Source organism: Protopterus annectens, chromosome 6.part1 (assembly GCF_019279795.1).
Source record: "Protopterus annectens isolate FY-2018-M chromosome 6.part1, PAN1.0, whole genome shotgun sequence".
NCBI classification, from domain to species: domain Eukaryota; kingdom Metazoa; phylum Chordata; order Ceratodontiformes; family Protopteridae; genus Protopterus; species Protopterus annectens.
Window position 1 is genome coordinate 266,057,680 of NC_056738.1, and position 26,591 is coordinate 266,084,270.

General features: G+C 42.3%; 1 protein-coding gene across 2 annotated transcripts in view; it reads left to right on the forward strand.

The window, feature by feature from the left end:
- LOC122805501 (putative methyltransferase DDB_G0268948) overlaps window positions 1-22,297 on the forward strand; it is a 262,527-nt gene extending 240,230 nt beyond the window's left edge. For both annotated transcript variants that reach the window (XM_044075693.1, XM_044075692.1), the window contains exons 6-7: window positions 21,131-21,260; window positions 21,357-22,297. In XM_044075693.1, coding sequence (XP_043931628.1) covers window positions 21,131-21,221 — 91 coding nt within the window. In that variant the 3' untranslated portion in view covers window positions 21,222-21,260; window positions 21,357-22,297. The remainder of the gene's footprint in view (window positions 1-21,130; window positions 21,261-21,356) is intronic.
- The last annotated feature ends 4,294 nt before the right edge of the window (window positions 22,298-26,591 follow it).

A 26,591-nucleotide genomic window follows, 5' to 3' on the forward strand; every position in this document is an offset into this window, starting at 1 on the left:
ACTGGTCGGGTCCAATGTCTGCAAGTCCTGGCTATATCTTTGTTTATGAGCTCCATTATGATCCCTCTCCATAGCTTTGCAGACTAGACTTGCTAAGCTTATGGGGCTGTAATTACCAGGGTCCCCAGAGGCGCCTCGGCCCGCTTCTTTGTGGGGAGTGGGACTACAGCTGCCGTGACGCCACTCCTTGGGCACGTGATCCCGTGGTAAGGCTGAGATTAAACAGCTCGCCTTATGTGCAGGATTAATTCCTCACTTTTAGCTCGTAGCACACAGCCGGGGACACCATCCCGGGTCCCATTGATGCTGTGTTTTTAGTTTTAGAGAGAGCAGCTTTCACCTGCACACATTTGAGATGTCCAGGAGGCTACACCACTGGGATAGCTATCTCTCTCCTTTAGGGGAGAGGGGGTGAAGTTTGCACTGAACCTGTCTGCCAGTATGTTGGCAATGTCTGTGGGTTCAGTGATTTTTGTATCATTTGACTAATTCTGAGCATATCTGTGAGTTTCCACCCAGTTCCTAACATAGCTGAAAAAGGCCTTATGATTGTCCTTGAATCCATGGCAATTTTTCTCTCAAATTGGCCTTAGTTGATTTTATGAGTGCTCGTATTTTTTACTAATAATGATCAGGGTGACTTCCTTTTATGGATTTTGTTCTATCATGTAATAGCTTTCCTCTTATTGTAAAGTTTGTTAATGGCTGGGTCCACCAGACTGGACGCTTGCCCTTGTGGAAAGAGTCTTGGTTTTATTTGGGATTGCCTGATCCATGCAGTCCTGAGGTGTTCATAGAAGGCATTTGTAAGGGCTTCAAGAGCTTGGGTTGTGGTTTCCACTGGCTCAGGGCCTTGAAGGATACCACACCAGTCTTGGAGTAGTGTGAAGTTTGCTTTAGAGAAGTTCTTCACTATGGTCTTTTTGTTTGGGTGGGGCGATGTGGATTTCCAGAGATTAGTTTATGATCAGATCTCACCAATGAGGATATACCCGTGTGGTGCATTTTGTCCCCATGTTTGTGACAATGAGATCTAGTATATTTTCTCCTCTCGTGGGAACAGTGACTAGCTGTTCCATGGCATTTGGAATTTATGAACTCCAGGAACCAAGGCTAGAAAGTTAGCTTGAGTAATGTTCCCAGTCTATATTCGGTAGTTGAAGCTACCCAATATGATGGTGTTTGAGATACATTTATACCTCCAGTGTCTTCAGGAAGGCTGTGTGGGGTTCCTGAGTTTGAGAGGGTGGCCTGTAGCATGCTACAATTTGTAGAGCAGTTTTGCCTATAGTTAGTTGCACCTGATGGTTTCCGGCCAGGCTAAGCCACTCAACCTGGAGGTGTGGCATCCTTTATGAATATGGATACACCCTCCTTTGTGGTGTGGTCCGGTTTGGGGCCGGAACGCATGATATGAGGTAAAACTATAGTGCCGGGTGCTCTCAGGAGCCTTGAACCAGGTTTCAGTTACAGCACAGACATCGATGTTCTCCATACTGAGAAGGCCTGAAAAGGCAGTATTTTGAGATTTAGACTTCTGGCATTGGAGCAGCATTACCCTCAGTTTCTTCCCATTTTTGTTTCTAGGGTGGTAGGTTTAGAATTTGAGCCTTGCTTCAAAAAAGGCACTATGGGGTGGCAAGAGCCTTAGCCAACATCCGAATCCCAGGTGACAGGTGCAAGCCGCCCCTATGAAGCAGCTGGTTTGTCAAGCATGTCATCCCAGGCAGACAGACACTGATCCCCTTTGAATGACACCAGCACATTAAGCCAATTGTTAAAGCTGATCATCTTGTCTCTATATTGTGGCATCATTCTTTGTGAAGGAAGGATACTGCTCAGGTTAGGGTCATACCTGCCTGGGCTACATAATCAGAGAGCTCCTCTATGTCTCTCTCTTTTCATGCAGTGTAGTCCAGGGAGGTATCGCCTCAGTAGGTCTTTCACACCAGCATGGACAATGACTGTGTCATATTTGTACTTGCCGCGGGAGTGACCCGAAAGTGCTTGTGTTATGTGGCGGATTCTAGCCTCATAGGCAGCTTACTGTGACCCTCTCCTTGTTCAGCTCTGGTGAGTGGACGCCAGTGTGTCTGACTATGGAGTCACCTATGACAAGTATGTTTGGTGTTGTATTTGGCCTTATGGGCTGTAGGGACTGCTTTGCAATACACTGCTTTTTTGTGGTTTATGTTGTTGCTTGTGGGGTGTCTTGAGGTAGCAGTTGTTTGGGTGTCTGCTTTCGGAGGCCTCTGCTGTTTAGGTAAATTTTTACCAGAGCCTCCTAGCATGTCTTTGTGTGTTTATTTGTTTGATTCAGTCAAGGAGTGGTAACAGAGGCTGGTTTTGTGGTGTGTGTAGTTGCCTTTCTCTCCCTCCTGTCTGGCTGTCTGCCAGTCCTGGGAGTTGAGAGAGTCAGCCTGTGCTTATGCGGTATACTGGTATAGATATATAAGGCGTGGCATATAGATATATACGGCATAAGGCGGCGGCGGCATATATAAGGCGGCGGCGGCGGCGGCGGTGATAAGGCGGTGATAAGGCGTATGAGCGGCGGCGGCAAGTAGAAGGTTGGCAGTATGTTAAGGCAAGCAAGGGCGGCATAAGGGCGATGTTGCGCATATAAGGGCGGCGGCAGCATAAGGCGGCAGATGGCGGGTTAAGGGCGGCAGTATGGCGCATAAGGCGGCAGATGCTGCAGGCGTATGCGGCGGCAGGCGCGCGTATGCGCGTAAGGCGTATGTATGGGTATAAGGCGGCGCGATATATATATATAAGGGCTGGTATGTTATATATATATATATATATATATATATATGTATATAGTATATATATATATATATATATATGTATATATATATATATATATGGTATATGTATGTGTTCGTATGTATATATATAATATATATATATATATATATATATATATATATATATATATGTGTGTGTGTGTGTGTATTTATATATATGTATATATATATATATATATATATATATATATATATATATATATGTATATATAGACATGCAAACTGTCATGCCCTAACATACATAAAAAAAATAAAATAAAAAAAAAACCTGTCTTGATCAGCAGAAAATGCCAAACAATTCAGTTCATTAGAGATTTCATTTCCAATGATGTCTTTAAATAAGCTACATAGAAATTAGTTTAAATAAGATTTAAAAAAAGAAAATCGTTTTCCATCCACCAGTCACCAATTATTCATGCATCTCATACAAAATCACATGACATCTAAAAATACACACCAATGGCCAAACAGTGTCCATATCTATGTGTTCAAATGTCACATGTAATAGACACTGGTATCAATGGATTCATGATCTTTGGTTGCAGAGATGTCTGACATTCTGGACAAAATGATCCGAATGTTTTCTTTTTCTTTGATAATTCCTAACCAGTGAAGTCTGCATAATTTTTAGGCCTTAGTTTTTAGCTATCTCCTCACGTGATCTACATTGTTAATGCCATGTAACTTTTGGTTCTGGTAGCTGTTGTGTATTTGATGTGCATTTGCCAAAATAAGAAGGAGAATAAATTAGGTTCAACAGTCTGTATCAGCTTCCACTGTCATATCCATGATTTCCTGCTGTCACTTTCAAGATATGGTATTGTGAGCTTCTGAAGTTGTATGGCTCACTTCTAAGTTTGCTAATTTGGTCTTTCCCTCATCGTTTCAGGTAGGAGGCCCCAATTTCCTGTAACGTAACAACATTCTTTGCAAATGGTAGCTCGAAACAAAAAAAAATGTTTTACTTTTTCCTAACTCATACAACTGGTGTCTGGAGGATTCCCCGTTTAAGTGCATGTTCTCTTTCAGACTGTCAGGAGTGTGCTTAGGGTTCTGAACAAATTATATTTCTTCCCATTTTTCTACACTAGTAAATTATACCTTAATAGCTACATTTTCCTTTTTTCCTTACATACCTGCGGCTTAGAATTCCCCACGTTCGCTCTTCTTTGTTTCAGTTTGACAGAACATTTAGAACTCCTTCAGTAAGAGATTTCCTCTTTCCATTTCCTCTAGGTTCCCTCTCTTCGTACAGGCGATACGCAGGTTGCAATAGTTTAATCTACAACTCCCTTTCTCTTACTGGCTTTCTTCCTGCAGGCTGCTGTGCAATGGGAACTACATCAACCCATTTTTAATGTAATTCTATATTACTGCCTATCCCAACTTCATCATCTTTTGTCTCAGAGAGGTACCTTTCTTCTTTCAGATCTGTATGTGCATTATTCTTGCATTTTGTGCTGGTAACTGTGTTGCTTTGTGATTAGCTTACTGTCTTCCACTGTATTCTTATCAGTACTAACATGAACATCTTTGACTGTTTTATTACATGGTGTGTTTTATTTCGGGATTCTGGTAGCATACAAGATGAGGTTATTTCATACTTATGTTGTAGTTTGCTTAGCAGTTTCTAGGCTAACAGTTTTCCTTTGATGTTCTTCGTGTTTCACTGTTGCAGTCATCACTTTTGGGTTATCTGCCTGCAGGTAGACCTCAGCCGGCCTGAATACCAGAGTCTTCAGATTTCTGTGTCGGATGCTGTCGCTTCTTCCATGATGTCAGGTCGTCAGGGGTTTAAAACATGCAGCCAACGCCATTACATCAGTCTTTCTTGCTGTGCGGTGCGAAGCAGAAGCAGTTCACAAGTGCTGGTCGGCTGACTCCTGAAATTTTTCGTTTTCAAGTTTTCAGACCTGGAGTGCTTCAAAAGATCAGTACCCCATTAGGGATCTTTTTCTTGCTCTGCCTTTGATTTCAGAAAAAATTAACAATTGTCTTGCCTGTGGAAAGCAAAGTAATACCTCACAGAGATTTTCATTCTTACTGCATCACCTGTTTAGGCCCAGACCATGATGTCCCTCGCTGTCGGTTTTGTGCCTTGTTCAATGCCCAAACTATTGGTCGTCGGGCTGTTTTTGTAGCTAAATACTTTCGTTCTCGATCTCCGTACTCCGAAATGGCTTCATTAAGCCATCTGACTACCAATCTTCCAAAAAAACGTAAGGATAAAGACAGCGACAGACCGCATAGGTCCAAAACTGCAGATGACGCTTCCATTAAGCTAGTTGCCGGTACGCCAGTGAGATGCTTTTGCAGCCCCTGATACCCGCTACTACAGATTCATAGGCCTCTACTGAGACTCATTCTGAGTCTGGTATGCCACGAGATGCTTCTTCGACTATGGGACCTGCAGATGTCTCTACCTTGGATGGGTCCGGAGCCACTGTGCAGGCACCAGCTTCTGAGTGTGTTTTCAGGCCTACCGATTTTCATATTAAGCCCGTTGACTTAATTTCAAGCTAAGAATACCGAATTCCTCAGGTCTAAAGCTTGCACTACACCTAGAAATCCGACGACCAAAGCGCATTCTCAGGCCCATATGCCTCAAAAACAAATGATTAGAATGGCTGAAGACCTTATTACCTTAATTAGGGAATAGCCTTCCCCTCTAAGAACCTGGAACTGATTTTTCTTTCCTGATTCCTCTGATCAGGATTATGATATCTCTGTTCAAAATTTCTGACCTGGTTTGCCCCTTATCTACTTATGAGATTCTGATGCAGAGGATTCCATTCCCTCTGCTTCCCCTCAGAAGATTTTCTTTTGGGTGAAGCCTTGCATACCCTTAGGGAGCATTTCCGCTGGGAAAGCCAGGACTATTCTCAGTCCAAAAAGAGACTTAGGGAATTTTTAAACCTGCCTCAACACAGGCCAATAGCTATCCCTCCTTTTCTGGAGATTGTATATGATGTTTTCTTGGAATCTAGCCTTACCCCAGACACTTTGCCTCCAGCTCCCAGGAAACCTGACGGGTACTACAGAGTACCCGACTCTCACAAATTCCTCTTCAAGCATCCTACTGTGGATCAAGATACCATTTCCCAAGGACCAAAAGGCATTAAGGCTACTACTGGCAAAAACTCTACCCCTTCTGATAAGGACTCTAGAGCTTTAGACAGATTGGGTAAGAAGGTATACACTCCTGCTACTTGGGCCATTAGGGCTTTAAATTGCCAGTTTCATATGTTAAAGTATCAGCAGCATATTATGGGACTACTTAAACAGGAAATTATGTTGATTCCTGACTGTGCTGAACACAAAGATTTGCAAAAGTTAATGCATTCTGCTGATCAAGTTGGCAAACATACTTTGCAATGTGGTTTTGATGTTTTAGAAGCATCTTGCAGGGCTGCTGTTACTGAGTCTGTACTTAGAAGACATGCTTGGCTTAAGGAACAAAACTTGCCAGATCATGTGTGGCTCCAATTACTGGATGCACCCTTAAACCATGGCGCCTTTTGTAATAAAGCAGAAAATCCTCAAAGGATGGGCTTCGTCTATGCAAACTGTTAAAGATTTCTTACAAGTTACAGCCACCTAGATTCCAGTAGGCATTGGCCTTCAAAACTGGTCCTTTCCAGTCCCTACCAGACCTTCTCAGTCCAGACCCACGAGCAGCAGACCACCAAGACTTCAGTCTCAGGCTATGCACAGATCTAAGCAGTGGGGGACTCCCACTTCCAAAGCAGAGAGTAGTAAGCCACCCCCTATGGAAAAATGGCACAATGACTTATCCTTAACTCTTCCAAGCCTTGCTCAACTACTTGCTTCCTTAGGAGAAAAGCTCACTTTGCATGCAAAAAACTGGGAACTCATTACACAAGACAAATGGGTTTTAAACATAGTTTCCATAGGATACAGATTTCACTTCCAACCCCAAGTGGATGGCCAGACCTTCCCCCAAATCAGTGGACAGAGGCCCAAAAATAAATGCTCTCTCTCCTCAGTATCATGGCCATTAAACCTGTCCCAGCAGAACAAAGGGACAAAGGTTTTTTATTCAAGACTGTTTCTGATTCCCAGAAAAAGAAAACTCCTGGTGTCCTATCCTGGACCTGTCTATTCCTCAACACCTTTTTTGGTGGTTCCCAAAATTCAAAATGCTAACTTTTTCAACAGCTGGCTTCCACCAGTACGCTGGCCAAAAGGTTGCCTGGCTGGCAACCCTAAACTTAAAAGAAGCTTACCTGCACATCCCAATAAGGGAATCCTGCAGAAAATACCTATGTTTCAGGGCAGGCTACATGCACTATCAGTTCTCTTCACTTCCCTTTGGCTTATCTACTCTGCCTAGGGTATTAACAAAGTGCCTAGCTCCAGCCATTGCATTTTGCAGGCAGAGAAATATTCAGATTTACCCATACTTGGATGATTGCCTGATTCAGGCAGACAGTCAGGGCTTGCTTATTACAACACCTGGCATTTGTAAAGAGACTTCTGACCTCACTGGGGTACACCATCAATGAGAAGAAATCACACCTGTTACCCTGCCAACAGATTCCATTTCTGGGAGCAAGCTTGAACACAACTTCCCAGATGACATTCCTCACTCCAGAGAAACACATTTATTTGACAACCCTACTTCAAACTATTGGCCACAAAACCCAGCTATCTGCAAGGAAAATCCTGCAAGCCCTGGGGCTCATGGCCTCTTGCATTCTGTTAATTCCATATGCAAGACTGCATATGAGGAAACTTCAGTGGTATCTAAAAAGTCTACGGTGTCAACATTCTCAGGACCTGGAAACAATGATTCCTATCATTCCTTATTTAAGAGCAGAATTCCTTTTGTGGGCAGAGGCCTTCTACCACAACAAGGGTCTCCCTTACACTCTACCCCCATGCTGCCCAAACCCTAACAACAGATGCATCAGACTATGCATGGGGGTTCACATGGCATGGCAGGGCAGTGGATTCAGGGCAAATGAAACCCAAAACAGATGCACCTGCATATCAATCAAAAAGAAATGTTAGCTGTACAGAATGCTCTGACAGCCTTCAAAGACCTTATTCTTCCAGGACAACTATCGCTAAAGACAGACAACACCACAGTTATGTGGTACATGTAAACAAGCAGGGGGGAAACCCATTTCCTGCCCACTCTGCACCACTAGCCATGGCTCTGTGGAACACACAGCCTTGAGCTACCAAGTGAACCTACAGCTCAATTCCTGCCAGGCAAGCTGGAATTCACTGTGCTTGGCGGCAAGCAGAAATCTCATGGACCCACACGAATGGTAACTGGAACCCAAAATATTCAAGCTCTTGAAGAACAAATGGGTTCACCAGAGGTAGACCTGTTTGCCTCTCCTCAGGACTACCAATTGAACAAATTCTGCACCAGAACTCCCCACAGTCGAGCTTGGAAAGTGGATGCCCTGTCCTTTACCTGGGAAAGCCTCTCGGTTTTATGCCGTTCCCCCCTCTGCCTCTCCTCTCGAAAGTTCTACTAAAGATCAAACAGGACAAGCCAGGGACAGTGCTGATTGCACCAGACTGGCCACTTGGCACTAGGTACCCTTGCACAGGCTTGATCTGGCAGTACTACAACCATGGCACCTGCCTCAATTGACCCCTTCCTTGCTGTCCCAGCAGGCGGGCCAAATTCTGTACCCCCAGCTTCAAACCCTGAACCTTGCAGCCTGGCTAATTCCCTGAGCTCACCTCTAGCAACCCTCAGTAAACAGGTGCTGGATGTCATTCTTGAGGCAAGGAGGCCTAGTACTAGAAAATCATATTCAGAAAAGTGGAAAAGATACTGTTCCTGGAGCCAGGCTCAGGGTATGGGCACAACAGTGCCCAGTTTACCTCATATTCTAGATTATTTAACAGACATGCTCCACAAGGGCCTATCTTTCTCTTCAATTAAGATTCATGCCTCTGCCATTTCAGCACATTATAATACTGAGCCACCCCTCTTCACTCATAGGTTCATAGGTTCATACTAGGCTATCTGCCCTAGGGCATTTATAAGCCTAGCCAGAATGTGTTTGGCTTTCGCCACCCATTTTAAATTTATTTTGCTATGCCCTTTTGACCGGAGTTAGTATACTGTGCCTCTATCTAACAGTAGTGACACAGAAGTGATACCGGGGTAAACCTACGATCTCCCATCCACTCATCAAGATTCCTCTTGAAGAGAGTCAATGAGGACTCTGTCTAACCTGGACTGGGATTTTTTATTCCAAGAGTGAAGGAGAGCCTCTGGGTTATGAATCTGTCCCTCCAGCATGTCCTTTTTATTTCAGTGCTGAGGTTCAGGAGTCTCGGCGTAGCTAGCTCGATGGGATTCTGGATTTTCTGAGGTGCAGCATGTCCATTAATTCCAGGTTGAACATGGCTTTATCTCGTCAGGCACAGATAAGCCTTTGAACAGGCGGTATGCCACTGTGAAGAGTAGAGCTGGAGTTTCTTTAACCGGGCGGCATATGGCATCTGTTTGAGCCCTTTGATCCTCTTGGTGAGGTACTTTTGGGGTCTTTCCAGTTGCTGCGGGTGTCTGTGAGGTACATCCCAAAGGGGGCATTGTACTGAATTATGGGCCCTGATGAGGGATGAGTAAGAGGCACGATGACCTCCCTGATCTGAGTGTAAGAATCCCCTTGATGATTAGGTGGGCTATATAAAATGTTTTTTAACCACTTTGCACGTGGTTGTCAAATGAAAGTACTTGCTATCAACTTGGGTCCCCAGGTCCCTAATTACCTTCTTCTGTAGCTTAATGGATTTCCACCTATGTGGTAATTTGTGGGCACTTTGTTTTGCCAAAGGGGATGACTATACACTTTTGGCATTTAGCTTGAGGCCATGGCACTGGCACCAGTTGTCTGTTTCTATGAGGCCCTTTTTGGAGGATGCTTGTGTCGGCTGGAGAGTGGAATTATGGCACGGATTTGCAGTCATCTGCTTGAACTTGGTCAGCCCACAGTCCTTCCGTGTTGGCCTGTACCTCCGAGAAATATACCACGAACAAGAGAGGTCCCAGGACCCCTGAGGCAACAATGGGACACCACTTAATAACTGGTTTGGAGTCTGACATGAAGCTCCAGCAATTCCTAACCATGTGGGTTCTGTTCTTGAGCCAGTTTACAATCCATCTAGTGACATAGGGGGTTTATATTTAAGCTGGTGAGCTTATCTATAATGCCCGATGTGGGGTATTAATATTGAAAGGCTTTTGTAGAGGGAGTCCAGGTAGGCTGTGTGGACCACCTTCCCTCGTCAATGGCCTTGGTGACTGTTTCAAAGAAATTGACCAGGTTTAAGAGGCGGGATCTGCCCTTAACAAAGCCGAACTGGGTAGGATCGGATTGTCTGTAGGTCTCAATATGCTTTGTTGTATGAGGTCCATGATGATCCTTTCCATAGCTTTGCTGCAGACCAAGCTAGATCAGGCTTATGGGCGATAGTTTCCAGGATCGTTGAGGCACCACCTTTTATGGAGGGACCACTGTTGCGGTGTGCCCTCTTTACAGGCACATATCCTGTAGTAAGGCTGAGATTGAACAGTAGTTTATGTTTGGGTTTTAAGCTCTTCTTTGAGTTCATGGGGCGCAGCCGGGACACCATCTGGTCCCATTGGTGCTGTGTTTTTTTGCTTTGGAGGAAGGCGGCTCTTACCTGAGCATCCTGAGATGTCAGGGGGCAGCACTCTGCTGGGATAGATATTTGCCCGCTTTTGCAGTATAGTAATTGTTAAATTGATCATCTTGTCCATTCATGTTGGCATCATTCTTGGTGAGGTAAGATGCTACTCAAGGTCAGGGTCAGCATACCCGGCTGGGCTACACATGTCAGAGAGCTCCTTTGTAGCCTCTTTTCATGTGATTCAGGAGTCGTCTCAGGTCATTCACACCAGCATGGACCGTAATGGGTGTATTTGTACTTCCCTTGGGTGACTGGAGTGCTTGTGTGCTGTGGCGGATCCTGGCACCTGACAGGCTGCTCACGACCCTCTCCTTTGTTCAGCCTGGTGGGGCGGGTCAGTGTGCCTGACGATAAGTCTGCCTATTACAAAGTGCCATCAGGTGTATTTGTTTAGTCTTGAGGCTGTGACTGTTTGGCACACTGGCACATGAGCTATGTGTTGCACGTGTTTTGTTTTGGGAGTGGCGGCTGCTTGGGTGTCTGCTTTGGAGGTCTCTGCTGCTTGACAGATCTTTATTTAGAGCCTCCGAGTATGTTTTTGTGTGATTATGTGTTTGGTTTGCTGTCGTGGTAGTTCTATGTGAGACTGGAATTGTAGTGAGTATGGTTTCCTTCTCCTCCTGACTGGTTATGCCAGTACTGAGTTGAAACTTAGCCTCCAGTTTGGCTATATGGTTGCATCTCTCACATGTGTTGGAATTTGTTGGGAGGAGGAGAGGGTTGTCTGTGTACATGAGGCAGTTGTAACATTGCCTCAAGATTCCCAGATTCACCAGCTGGACCGGAGAGGAGATTGACAACTGACCTTTGGACATGCTAGAATAATATTAGAATTCCTTAATAATTGAAAACCAGGGCCAGTGGGGAGTGAGGGTGTAGTGCTTTTAATTTTTAGTGCTGACTTATATAATTGCTTTAGTGAGCAAGTGCCAGGTAACTTAAGTGCAATGTGTTACAGGTAACTTAAATGCAAAAGCGACAAACAGTAACTTTCTTTCAAGTGAAACAAGGAAATAAGTACAGTAAGCAATGCAGATATCACTAGTGAGCCACAGAAGCTGAGAAGCCGTATTAGGTGGAATTAAGCGTTCCAGGGAAATAACAAGCAAACAAACAACAAGCATATAAACAAAGCTATATTCAGCAGGCCTGGATCTAGTCTATGCTACAGCAAACAAGGTGTACCAATTTCAGTAAGATACAGTTCAAATATTCAGGCACTATAAACCTTTAACCAGAAATTCCCAGCTCAGAAGGGCAGAGTCCAGCCTCTTCTCCCACAAGAGTGCAGACCACAAACCTTCTTAATGTAAAATAACTGGCCTGAAGCCCAAGTGCCTAAACCAGAACTAATACACTTTAAGAATAACAGACACTGGGCTCTCAATCAGCAGTTCCCAACTTAGAAGGATGAAAGCTACCTGTCCTGCCACCACAGTGCATGCCACAAACCTTCCTAATGTAAAACAACTGGTCTGAAGCCCAAGTGCTTAATCCAAAAGACTTAGAATGACAGCTAAACTTTAATCAAGTTACTACCAAGCAGTAATAAATACAATTGAATACTTTAGAGAATGCCTGGATTAGTGCTCAAGTTACACAAACAAAGCTAGATCCAGCAGGCCCGAATCCAGTCTATGCCACAGCAAACAAGGCACCAACTTCAGTAAGAAGCAGTTCAGATATGCATGCACTATAAGCCTTCAACCAGAAATTCCCAGCTCAGAAGGGCAGAGTCCAGCCTCTCCTCCACAAGAGTGCAGACCACGAACCCTCTTAATGTAAAATAACTGGCCTGAAAGCCTAAGTGCTTAAACCAGAATTAATACACTTTTAGAATAACAGACACTGAGCCCTCAATCAGCAGTTCCCAACCTAGAAGGATGTAAGCTACCTGTTCTGCCACTACAGTGCAGACCACAAACCCTCTCAGTGCAAAACAACTGGTCCGAAGCCCAAGTGTTTAAACCAGAAGGCTTAGAATGAGTTACACCAAGCAGTAATAAATACAATTGAGTACTTTTAAGATGATGCAAAAGTAAAAAAAAAGTAGGTAGAAACACAAGAACAGTAAAAGCAGATTAAATTTTTTATTTTTTTTTTTTTCTGAACAAGTGCTGAGATCAAAGAAATAGATTTGAGTGCTGAAACTAGAAAACTGGCTAGTTATAGGGAAAAAAACTGGGGGCTCAAAAGCCTACAAATAGTCTATACCACTTAACAGGAAAGGCAGGAAACAAGCTTAAATTTTTTTTTTTTTTTTTTTTTCTGTTTCCCAGATGCTCTCTTTGTACACAGTAGGAGTGCCTGAGATCAAAATATGATCTCACTGCACTCAGTTGAGTGAGCAAATGAGATGGGCCCAGAAGGAGTATCCAAACACAAATTTACAAGAGGGGCGGGCAGCTGCAAGGCCACTAAGATTAACACCAAAACAAAAACAGGGTGGGTGGGACAAACTGAAGAGCAGAGTGAAAACTTCCAGTTCAGCTAAATATTCCTTCCACACAGTTAAAATCAATTTAAATACTGCATTTTTTGAAAAAAAAAAGCAGATAAAGGTACTTAAATTCTCTTATACGTCCAGTTGAATATAGCAAGTTGTTAGCCGGCCAAAGCTGAGGTTTTTAAGCAGAAAATATTTCACACTGTACCACTTAAATAGGCAAGGACAGGAAATCAAAGAATGTGACTACCCCCACACCTGTAATTACTAGCAAATAACAAAATTCAGCAAACACTGACTAACTACCAGTTCAGCTAATATTCCTTCCACACTGAAGAGCAGAGTGAAAACTTCCAGTTCAGCTAAATATTCCTTCCACACAGTTAAAATCAATTTAAATACTGTATTATTTTGAAAAAAAAAAAAGCAGATAAAGGTACTTAAATTCTCTTATACGTCCAGTTGAATATAGCAAGTTGTTAGCCGGCCAAAGCTGAGGTTTTTAAGCAGAAAATATTTCACACTGTACCACTTAAATAGGCAAGGACAGGAAATCAAAGAATGTGACTACCCCCACACCTGTAATTACTAGCAAATAACAAAATTCAGCAAACACTGACTAACTACCAGTTCAGCTAATATTCCTTCCACACTGAAGAGCAGAGTGAAAACTTCCAGTTCAGCTAAATATTCCTTCCACACAGTTAAAATCAATTTAAATACTGTATTTTTTTGAAAAAAAAAGCAGATAAAAGGTACCTAAATTCTCTTATACGTCCAGTTGAATATAGCAAGTTGTTAGCCGGCCAAAGCTGAGGTTTTTAAGCAGAAAATATTTCACACTGTACCACTTAAATAGGCATGGACAGGAAATCAAAGAATGTGACTACGCCCACACCTGTACTTACTAGCAAATAGCAAAATTCAGCAAACACTGACTAACTACCAGTTCAGCTAATATTCCTTCCACACTGAAGAACAGAGTGAAAACTTCCAGTTCAGCTAAATATTCCTTCCACACAGTTAAAATCAATTTAAATACTGTATTTTTTTGAAAAAAAAAAGCAGATAAAGGTACTTAAATTCTCTTATACGTCCAGTTGAATATAGCAAGTTGTTAGCCGGCCAAAGCTGAGGTTTTTAAGCAGAAAATATTTCACACTGTACCACTTAAATAGGCAAGGACAGGAAATCAAAGAATGTGACTACCCCCACACCTGTAATTACTAGCAAATAACAAAATTCAGCAAACACTGACTAACTACCAGTTCAGCTAATATTCCTTCCACACTGAAGAGCAGAGTGAAAACTTCCAGTTCAGCTAAATATTACTTCCACACAGTTAAAATCAATTTAAATACTGTATTTTTTTGAAAAAAAAAAGCAGATAAAGGTACTTAAATTCTCTTTACCGTCCAGTTGAATATAGCAAGTTGTTAGCCGGCCAAAGCTGAGGTTGTTAAGCAGAAAATATTTCACACTGTACCACTTAAATAGGCAAGGACAGGAAATCAAAGAATGTGACTACCCCCACACCTGTAATTACTAGCAAATAACAAAATTCAGCAAACACTGACTAACTACCAGTTCAGCTAATATTCCTTCCACACTGAAGAGCAGAGTGAAAACTTCCAGTTCAGCTAAATATTCCTTCCACACAGTTAAAATCAATTTAAATACTGTATTTTTTGAAAAAAAAAGCAGATAAAGGTACTTAAATTCTCTTATTCGTCCAGTTGAATATAGCAAGTTGTTAGCCGGCCAAAGCTGAGGTTTTTAAGCAGAAAATATTTCACACTGTACCACTTAAATAGGCAAGGACAGGAAATCAAAGAATGTGACTACCCCCACACCTGTAATTTTTAGCAAATAACAAAATTCAGCAAACACTGACTAGCTACCAGTTCAGCTAATATTCCTTCCACACTGAAGAGCAGAGTGAAAACTTCCAGTTCAGCTAAATATTCCTTCCACACAGTTAAAATCAATTTAAATACTGTATTTTTTGAAAAAAAAGCAGATAAAGGTACTTAAATTCTCTTATACGTTCCAGTTGAATATAGCAAGTTGTTAGCCGGCCAAAGCTGAGGTTTTTAAGCAGAAAATATTTCACACTGTACCACTTAAATAGGCAAGGACAGGAAATCAAAGAATGTGACTACCCCCACACCTGTAATTACTAGCAAATAACAAAATTCAGCAAACACTGACTAACTACCAGTTCAGCTAATATTCATTCCACACTGAAGAGCAGAGTGAAAACTTCCAGTTCAGCTAAATATTCCTTCCACACAGTTAAAATCAATTTAAATACTGTATTCTTTTGAAAAAAAAAAAAGCAGATAAAGGTACTTAAATTCTCTTATACGTCCAGTTGAATATAGCAAGTTGTTAGCCGGCCAAAGCTGAGGTTTTTAAGCAGAAAATATTTCACACTGTACCACTTAAATAGGCAAGGACAGGAAATCAAAGAATGTGACTACACCCACACCTGTAATTACTAGCAAATAACAAAATTCAGCAAACACTGACTAACTACCAGTTCAGCTAATATTCCTTCCACACTGAAGAGCAGAGTGAAAACTTCCATTTCAGCTAAATATTCCTTCCACACAGTTAAAATCAATTTAAATACTGTATTTTTTTGAAAAAAAAAAGCAGATAAAGGTACTTAAATTCTCTTATACGTCCAGTTGAATATAGCAAGTTGTTAGCCGGCCAAAGCTGAGGTTTCCCCTGCTAAAACAATTCCTTAGAGGGGCCAAGAATTTAAGACCCCCCAGGAGAGCTCCCACTCCAGCCTGGGACCTTAACTTTGTATTGGAAAAACTCACTCTTCCCCCCTTTGAACCAGCTGCTACAGCAGAGTTGAAATTACTTTCTTGGAAAACAGCCTTACTTCTAGCCATCACTTCAGCAAGAAGAGTGTCTGAACTGCAGGCCCTCTTGGCAGTGGAACCCTTCATTATCTTCCATGCAAACAGAGTTTCCCTCAGGAATAATCCATCCTTTATTCCCAAGGTGGTGTCTAATGTGGCTGTAAACCAGTCCATTCATTTGCCTACTTTTTTCCCTAATCCTCAAAATAAAGGGGAAAGGATACTGCATTCTCTGGATGTGCACAGACAGCTTAGATTCTTTTTGGGCAGGATTAAGCCTCTCAGAAAATCTGACCAGCTGCTAGTTAGCTTTGCTGCAGGGGCAGAGGAGAGGCCATTTCAAAGCAAAGCATTTCCAAATGGATAGCCCAATGCATTCATTTCTGCTACAAGCACCATGGAAAACCTACCCCACATGGGATAAGATCACATTCCACCAGGGCTGCATCTACCTCTACAGCATTTCTCAGAGGAGTCCCTACCAGCGACATCCTGGAAGCTGCTACCTGGAGCTCTGTACATACTTTCACCAAGCATTACCACCTGCCTATCTTTTCTAAATCCAGAGCTGGATTTGCCATAGCAGTCTTACAGGGCCTGATTGCTGGCCCTAATGCTCTTTAACTACCTCCACCCTTCCTTAGCTTTGGGAATCAACCCAAATGTGATGACTGCAACAGTGAAACACGAAGAACATAGTATAGTTGTGTACACTTACCGTAAATGTAGATGTTCGAGTGTATTCACTGTTGCAGTCCTGGTTACCCTCCCTCCAGCCCCCTTGACTCCTCTTGACTTTTACCTTTCCTTCTTGTTTGGCATATATTATATCATATGTATTTGCTTTTTGCTGGGGATGTTCCATACCATATAATTGCTTCCTATTGTGGGGGCAGCTGACATCTGGGGCAAGAAAAACTAATGTAATGGCGTCGGCTGCATGTTTTATACCCCTGACAACCTGACGTCATGGAAGAAGCGACAGCATCCGACGCAGAAATCGAAGACTCTGGTATTCAGGCCGGCTGAGGGCTACCTGCAGGCAGATAACCCAAATGTGATGACTGCAACAGTGAATACACTCGAACGTCTACATTTATAGTAAGTGAACACAACTGTACTTTATGATTTGATATTTAAAGTGTCTGTCATATACTTGGTTCCCAGCCTCTCCCCCATTTTCAATTTGAGTTAATACACTTACCTAGTTGACTTCTTCTGTGTTAAGGTCATATTTCTAAATTAAATAATTTAAAACATTCCCTTCTTGCCATGACTTCCATGGAGTTTTACAGTATGGGTTAGTTCAGATACTACTGTTAGAGCTTGCAGTACTTTTCCTGAGATGGTTTGAAACTCTACAGATTCAATGGAATATTCCATTTTGTCTCGATGAATAGAAATTGCCTCTGCCTTAGACATACAGGAACTTTTCAGTAGCCTCAACATACTGCCCAAATCCAATAAACCTTGTAGTTCTTTGCCTCTGCCTTTGAAAATAATATTCACTTCACCAAATATAGGTATTTCACAGTGCCAGAATACAGATTAAAAGATTTTATCATATTTTCAGTGTCCACATCCCTACCAGTAGCACTGTTTGTTTTACTGATAACATGTTTGTCTACATGGCCTTTTCTCCCACCATGTAACAGTTATTGCAGTAATAGGCACGTAATTTTTCAAAGTCAAAGGTGAGTTTTTAGCTACATGTTTTGTTTACAGACATACATCTCAGTTTTAAACAAAGTGTATCCCAGAACATGCAGAACTGCAGTGATGATTTATATGAACTTTTGAGATGCCTACTTTCTTAAATTAACTCATAGCACAGCAGTCGCCCTTCTGTCATTACTGCTTTATTGCTGCTATTGGGCTCTATCCACAGTTTTGCAGTATGTTTAAGATCATACTGTTCTTCTTCTTCTTCTTCTTCTTCTTTCGGCTTTTCCCGGTTAGGGGTCGCCACAGTGGATCACCTTTCCGCTCATGATTGGCAGTGGAGTTTTACGGTGTCGAGTTGCCAGCCTGGCACCCAACCTTCCACAGGCGCACACACTCACACCTAGGGCCAATTTAGAGTATCCAATCCACCTACAGCATGTCTTTGGGATGTGGGAGGAAACTGGAGCGCCCGGAGGAAACCCACGCGACCACAGGAAGGACACGCAGATTCCACACAGAAGGCACCCCAGTCGACGATCGTACCGGAGAACCTCTTGCTTTGAGGCGGCAATGCTAACCGATGCACCACTGAGCCATTAAAATCTTGCAGGCATTAAAAGTCCAAACTATGAAATTTAATAGCTTGCATTTCATGAGTAACACCTGCCCTAGACAAAAATTTATCATAGTCCAAGTAATCTGTACATGCTATTTCTATGTATGCTTTTAAAGAACTTTCAGTCAGTTGTGAAGAGAATATTTTTGCCCATTCATTTTTGTTATGTTTCTCTTGTATAGCATAGCATTCAAAAGTAACCAAGTATGACTCTATATTGTTTTCCTTGGACAACTTCTTTAGGAGTGGTATAATTTTGGAATTACTACTGTACTGGTAATAAGTTTCATCATTTAGTAAGCTCACTAAATGCTAGTCTTTTGCCATCCCTCTCTAAACCAGAGTTTCAGTCAATTTCTCCGTGGTCTGCTGTGGTTCTGCAAACATTATAAGCATTACATAGACATAATTCTGCATTTGGTAGCTGCTGCTGACTCTCACTTCAGGGTTATTGCAGTTTGTTCACTGGCTTGGAACGTGACACAGATGCATAGACTTCATTTTTGAGGACAGAAAAAGCAGTAGTAGGAAACTTCAATTTTTTCCAAGTTTCTTATGATTTTTAAATGCAATGGAAAACCATAATTTACTTTTCCTTGACGTAAGTTATTATCCCACTTTTTTCTTTTGTAGGTTATATTCTATTACAGCATGAGTTAGAGACACAGCTGGCTGACACAGAATGCTACAGCTTCTGCACACCGTTGATACCAGATGTGGCATTTGACACTACTTGGCACAGAAGCAACTGAAAGTGCAGCTTTTGTGTAGCTCACAAGTGATTATATTCAAGGTTGCGAAGTATATGTTGAAAAAATATATAGTCTCACCAAAAGAAAATGTCCACATACAGAATTCTCTACCTTTTAAGCAAAAATCTAAGTATAAATTTAACTTCTGATGCAGCTAAAACAAATTTGTTGTAGCCTCCATATGAATATAGTTATTACGTGGAGCATCCCACTCCAGGCTCTTAATTGCATGGTCTCTTTAGAGGTTCCCACTGTTGGCAGTTGGAGACTCTCTTCTTTCCTGGGAATCCTGTCTAGGTATGAGGACCCAACACTAACTGAGATACAACTGCATTCTGCACTCTAACTCCAGTCCAGGACATTGACCCTCCCTCCTAAGACTAGCAAATCTCTTGCAAAGGACACTGAGCCTCCCACTGAAAGTCTAGCAAATGTGGTATGGCTAAGGAAAACTCTTCTTTGGTGCAAGAAAAAAAATAATTTGTCTCACAATGACTCATTAACCTAACATATATGAATTTCTTTTCTGGTTAATGCATATTGCCTGGCTGCTCTTACAGAAAAAAAATTATTTACATACTATTGGCACACAGTGGCATTAACAACGCTTTGAGGACAAAAATACATAAAAATGGAATTGTTTTGATAATACTGACATCACGTAGATCTTCCACTACCCTAAAATGCTGCAATAGATAAATGCAATTGTATGTCACTTTAAGTTGAATTAGTCAAATTCACTTTCAGTTATGAATTTTAACATCACAATAATTAGCTGCCTTTCTAATACTTGAGAATCAGATTATGCAATAGAGTTTATTCCTGGTCAGTTACTTTTCCTTATTAGTCACTTCTGACGGTTTCATTGCTCTAGTGCAGGATACGTTCCCTTCCCTGATAGATTACTATTTTTTTGCTCTCTTAAGAAACCCAGCAGTCATCAATGACTGCAAGATTGATTTGCAACATCCTAAAAGTCTAACCACTCTTTGCTGTGTTCCTCCCTGGCTGACTTCATCTCACTAGAACAGAAATTGGCAAATTTCTCTTCGTCATTCTGATCTATAGTCTAATATTGGGAAGTTACCCCTCCTACCATCTGAGAGTCCTTGCCCAGTAAAGCTGTACTTCAGATATTAAGATCTTCTGAAATATTACTACTGGATCAGTCAAGGTCACATTTGGAGCTTGATAACAGATCTCACCAAGTATTTACTAGGTTCTGTATAGTCTCTGAAAAAAATGTGTGATTAGTGTTTGTTCAAATTTGTTATACTGCCCTACCCAAAGCTCAGCATCAACACTCCCCCCACACATAAATTTGTAACTGATATACTAAATTCCTGTTAAAAGAAAATGTGTACATTGAAAGTTAAAACAAATGTGTTTCATATAGCTATGGCAGAACCATAGCTACAATAAGTATATAAAACAGTCTGATCACATTTATATAGGTTCTCCTACAGGTGGAATTCTCGAGCTTTGACTGCCCAAGCTTCACCATGCCGACAATTGCAGTTCCTACTTTGGAAATCACTGTCAGCGAGTTATAACAGCAGTGATGCCCTTTTGGAGGGAATTTCCCCCTTATTAGAGTTGATGCAACCATGGAGTTGATATGTATAAGTTCAGGGAGTGTGGGGATTAGCCCCTTGCAAAAACACTTAAAAAAGTGTTTTTCGGCAATATGATTCCAGTGAATTCAGTTCAGAGATTTCAGTCCTCAGTGCATTTGCTTTCTTTCACTCATAGTGGAAGCCACTTATACATTGTCCTTCTACCTGACAGCTGTTTACAGTGCTGATGAAAACCAAAAGTGGAGGTAAGTGTACATGCAAAAACCGAATGCACTTTGTCATTGTTTTATTTGGTAGTTATCTCATACAGATAAAAAAAGTGTGCCCCACAGTTGTACCAGCTGTTATTAGATTTGTTATAGCTCATTCTTAGATGATTCATTGCTGCTAGGTTGTTACAGTAGTCATCATGATTTTACTTTTAACAATGCTGGTATAACCATATCGTCTTAACTGTTAATGCTTCTGCTTAATCTGATAGTGCTTATTAATGTATTTTGCCTTTTTGTATTGCTTTGAGCATATTTGACATATGTTAGAATAGAAGAACTGATCTCATCAGCATAATGTAAACAAATGGAATATAGTTTTAATTTCTCTGTTAAGCTGCAGCTTTTTGGTATGGTATTTTAAGTATAATCTAAAAGGTAATACATTTATATTCTATCTTTTTTCTAGACTTTTGAAGGCAATGGGAGTCTCATCAAATGAAACAGAACTGGAGATGTGGCGGTATTATTTATGTGTATTAGCCCGTAAGCCTGAGTGATCTACTGTGCCCTACATGCTGTCTTAGCAGACAGAGGAAGTAGGCATTCTATATCAGAATCACACATTTTTTAATTGTGCTGTAGTATAACACAGTGCAGATACCATCCTGATTTTATCTTTGTAATTTGTACAGCTGGCTGTAGCACTTTTGCAAATTCTAATATCCAGTTCCTGACAAAGAATAGCAGAAAACGGACTACTATCCAACTCTCAGTTCATACAACCCTTTGGAAACTTGCTTATTTCTCCAGAGCCCACCACAGTTTACGTAAGGATTTCTAGATCTTTTTATATGATGAGTGCCTTAATCACATTTTCTTAAATATACTGAAATCATGAGAGGAAAGTATACTTGAATAAATCCCTAATACATTTATTATATCTCCGTATCTCTGTATTGTAATATTTTTTTATTTCAGATGTGTTTGGAAGCACAAACATATTTATAAGCCTGTACAATAACTTTTAAGTTCAGGTCATCCTAATAGGTTGAGGTCTGGAGAAATTCAGCATGCTAAACCTTGCACTAATAGTCCTGGGTTCATAGTACAACTCAAAATTCAGTTGGTTTAAATTATTTTCTCTTTCCATCACATCTGTTACATTGTTTGAATAGTGTAACTGGCATGTTTCATTTTTCTGTTTTCATTGTGTTATCTTCTACTGTATTAATCCAGACCCTCTCCAGTAAAATACATTGATTCATGTATAACTCACCATGTAAAGAAGACAGCTGCCTTTCTCTTTCTAAGGCTAAGTGGCTCCCAGTATAGGGCATTTCAAAGCTGCTACTTGTTTCCTTACTCGAGATACCCCATCATCTCTCTCTTCCAAACTTTTAACTGTCACTGAAACCCATCATTTAAACTCGTATTTAAAATGTCTTTTGAGGGCAGCTAGCCTAATACGGACCTATTAGACCTATAACCTAAGAAGCCAGGCATGAGCAGGTCCTTCTCAACAAACCCATTCACTTAGACTGCATTCTACTAGCCATTGCTTCTTTGTATTGGCGCCAAAACTATGGATGTTCTTCCTGTTTTACTGTTGCAGTCGTCAGCTGTGGGTTATCCCTGCTGTGGTAGGCCTCGGCCGGCCCGAATACCAGAGTCAGTATTTTTCTGTGTCGGCTGCTGTCACTTGCAGTCTGACATCAGGTCATCAGTGCTATAAAGGAAGGCAGCCGACACCATTACATCAGTCTTTCTTGCCATGGAGCCGTAGCAGAAGTAGTTCGCAAGTGTGTAGGTCGGTCGCTACCAGAGTTTGATTTACAGCTGAAAACGTCTAAGGCTAAGTATCCTGTTGGGGATCCTTTTTTTCTTGCACTAACTGATGTCCGAAAAAATTAACAATTGTCTCACCTGTGGAAAGCAAATACCACACCGACACTTCCATTCATACTGCATCATTTGTTTAGGCCCAGACCATGATGTCCTCCAATGCTGGTTCTGTACCCTTTTTAATGTGAAAACCATTAGTTGTCGGGCTCTAATTGTAGCCAGCTATTTTTGTCTTCCCTCTTCACATTCTAAAATGGCATCTGTCAGCCAACAATCCGTAGACATTCCAAAAAAATGCAAGGATAAATATAGAGACAGACCACACAAGGCTAAGCCTTCCGACGACTATACCGCTAAGCAGGTCATCAGTTCTCCAGAATTCAGTGAGGCGCCTTTGCAGCCCCTGATGCCCAGTTCAGTACCTTCGCAGGCCTCTACTGAGACCCTTTTAGAGTCCAGAATGCCGCAGAAATTTTCCTCATCTTCTGAGCCTTTGGTTGTCTCTGCCTTGGTTGGGTCCAGAGCTGCAATGCAAGCACTGACTTCCGATGAGGTCTTCCGCACTACCGATTCTAGACAAAAAAACGTCTTCTCTTCCAACTACCATTGCTCTGATAGATACTCTTAGACCCAGAAGCAAGGCCACTCCTAAGAAAACTACCTCTAGCCATCTTTTTACTCCTGCTCCACCACCCCAAGCTCAAATACTTAAAATGGGAGAGGACATTATCACCCTTATCAGGTGTAGTCAGGCTACTTCTTCTAAAAGGAAAAGAGATGTTTCTCCTAAAACACTGACACAACAGGATTCTGTGGAGTCTGATTATTCAGATTTTGAAGAGGAACAACAACCTCTGACTGCTTATGAGGATTCACATGCAGAGGAAACCATTCATTCTGCCTCCCCTCCAGAAGATCTTTCCTTTGGGGAAACCCTTCACACCCTCAGGGAACATTTCCACTGGGAATCCAAAGACTTCCTTCAGTCTAAGAAAAGACAGATTGTTTCTAGACCTGCCCCAGCACGGACCCTTGGCCATCCCTCCAATCTTAGAGCTGGGTAATGATGTCTTCCATGAATCCAGTTTAGCTCCTGATGCCCTCCCATCTGCTCCCAGAAAACCTGACCGGTATTATAGAGTTCCAGATTCTCACAATAACTGTACAGAAATCCTGCTGCAGGCCCGGAGGTCATTACACAGGGACCAAAAGGAGCTAAGACTAGTTCTGCAAAGAATCTTACTCCCTCTGACAAGGACTATAGAGCTCTGGACAGATTGGGTAAAAAACTATACACCTCTGTAACCCTAGCTGTCAGAGCACTCAACTGTCAGTTCCACATGTTAAAATATCAACAACACACTTTGGAACTATTAAAGCAAAAGATTTCAACCTTTCCAGACTGTGCCAATTTGAAAGAGTTAGCAGATTTACTGCACTCGTCAAGTGGCTAAACACTCGTTACACTGTGGATATGACACCCTAGAAGCCTCAAGCAGGGCAGCAGTGTAATGATGCTTCATTAGGAGACATGCATGGTTGAAGGAACAACCTCTCCCTGATCATGTCAAATCTAAATTACTTGATACACCCTTGAGACAGCTTATTTGGAGCAAAAGCAGAAGAGGTGCTTAAAAAGATGGAAGACAAAGCAAAATCTATGCAAACAGTAAAAGATTTCCTTCAGGTACAGCTTTCTAGGTTCAGAAGGAATTTCCCCTCAAAACACTGGTCCTTTCCTGCACCTAGCAGACAGAGGCAAGGCAAGCCTCCAGGGACAGACCACCTAGACTCCTGTCCCAGGGACAGCAGAGAACCAAACAGTGGACCTCTTTCAATCCAAAGACAGGGAGTTCTAAACCATCCCTCTATGGCAAAAACTCTCGATGACTCCCTCTTTCCCTCAGCCCTCTTTTCACTCAACAGAAACTAGGAGGAAGGCTCTCCCTCTGCAAAGAAAATTGGCTTTCTGTAACAAAGGACCAATGGGTCTTAAAGATAATTTTTCATGGATACAAATTCTCCTTTAACGAACTCCCAGTTCCAAGGGGTACCCAGACTTACTTCCAAATCAGTGGGCAGAGGCATTGAAACAAGTCCAAACTCTCATTTCCCAAAGGGCAGTAGAACCTGTCCCCTCAGATCAAACAGGACAAGGCTTTTATTCCAGACTATTCCTTGTTCCTAGAAAAGAGGGCACTTGGCGCCCCATCCTGGATTTATCCATTCTGAACACCTTCCTGATGGTTCCCAAATTCAAAATGCTAACATTGCAGCGGCTGCTGCCTATACTGACAAAAAATGCATGGTTAGTTACCCTAGATCTAAAAGATGCCTACCTCCACATCCCCATAAGGGAATCCTGCTGGAAATTCCTTCACTTCAGGGCAGGCTCACAACATTTCAGTTCTCTGCGCTACCCTTTGGCTTATCTACTGCTCCCAGGATATTCACTAAATGCTTAGCCCTGCCATAGCCTTTTGCAGACAGAAAAATATACAAATTTACCCTTATCTGGACGACTGCCTCATTCAGGTAGACTGCAAAGAAAAGCTCCTCAAGGACCTCCTCTTTGTCAAAACCCTCCTAACCTCCTTAGGGTACACCATCAACAAGAAGAAATCAAGGCAAACACCCTCCAGGAAGATCATTTTCTTGGGAGCACTGCTGGGCACAGCATCCCAAATGGCCTTCCTATCCCCAGAAAAGCAGAGCTTCCTGCCTCTCTACTTTACACAGCTGGCTTCCATAAGTCACCTCACTGTGAGGAGGTGCCTGCAAGCCTTAGAGTACATGGTATCTTGCATCCTTCTAATTCCTTTGGCCAGGCTCCACATGAGAAAACTTCCGTGGTACCTAAAGAACCTTTGGTGTCAGCACTCACAGCCTCTAGAGACTTCTCTACCTCTGATCCCCTGTATAAAGGCCAAGTTTCTCTGGTGGGCAGGGGCCTGTGCCCAGAACAAGGGTCTTCCCTTCACCCTGCACCCAACCGGGCAGACCATTACCACCGATGCCTCAGACATAGCTTGGGGGGGCTCACCTAGAAGGCAGGTGTGCCCAAGGTCTTTGGGATGCCCAGCACCTTCCCTTACACATCAACCAGAAGGAAATGATGGCAGTACAAAAGGCTCTGACATCCTTCAGACCCCACACCACAGTAATGTTGTACATCAGCAAACATGGAGGAGCCCAATCTTACCCTCTGGCTGACAGCCTCTTCCATGGGACTAGACCTGATAGCCCAATACCTGCCAGGGATCAACAACACCGTGGCAGACCACGTAAGCAGAAACTTACTGGACCCCCACGAATGGCATCTGCACAGAAAAATCTTTTTACAAATCAGTCAGGCATGGGGGACCTCTGAAGTGGATCTCTTTGCTTCGCATCTCAACCATCAGCCAAAAAAAAATCTGTGCCATGGAGTACCAATACCTAGCATGGAAGGTGAATGCCTTGACCTTCCCCTGGAACACCCTCTTTGTGTACGCATTCCCTCCTCTGCCTCTTATTCCCAAGGTACTGATCAGAATAAGGAAGGAGAGACCAAAGGCCATCCTCATTGCTCCAGATTGACCCAGACAACATTGGTACCCCTTACTGCGCAGCCTGACCTTACAGCCTCCAAGGCAGTTTCCCCCGATCTCAAACCTCTTAACTCAGTTAGGGGGGGATACTGCACGACTTACAGACTCTCAAACTATCAGAATGGCTAATACTCTCAAGGCAAACAAGGGGCCCCTGTTAAACAAACAGGTCCTAGACATTATCACAGAGGCCAGAAGGCCCAGCACCGGAAAATCTTACGCAGGAAAATGGAAAAGATTCTGCTCATGGAGCCAGTCCAGAGGAGGCAATACTTCACAACCTTCCATCCCTCTTATCCTGAACTACCTAGCAAAGCTACTTAATAGTGGCCTCTCCTTCTCCTGTATTAAAATCCGTGCCTCAGCCATTTCAGCTCATTTTGATACAGAACAGCCCCCTGTTCTCCCATTCTTTGATTAAACAATTCCTCAGAGGGGCTTCTAATATCAGACATCCCAAAAGGCCACCCACTCCAGCCTGGGACCTGAATTATG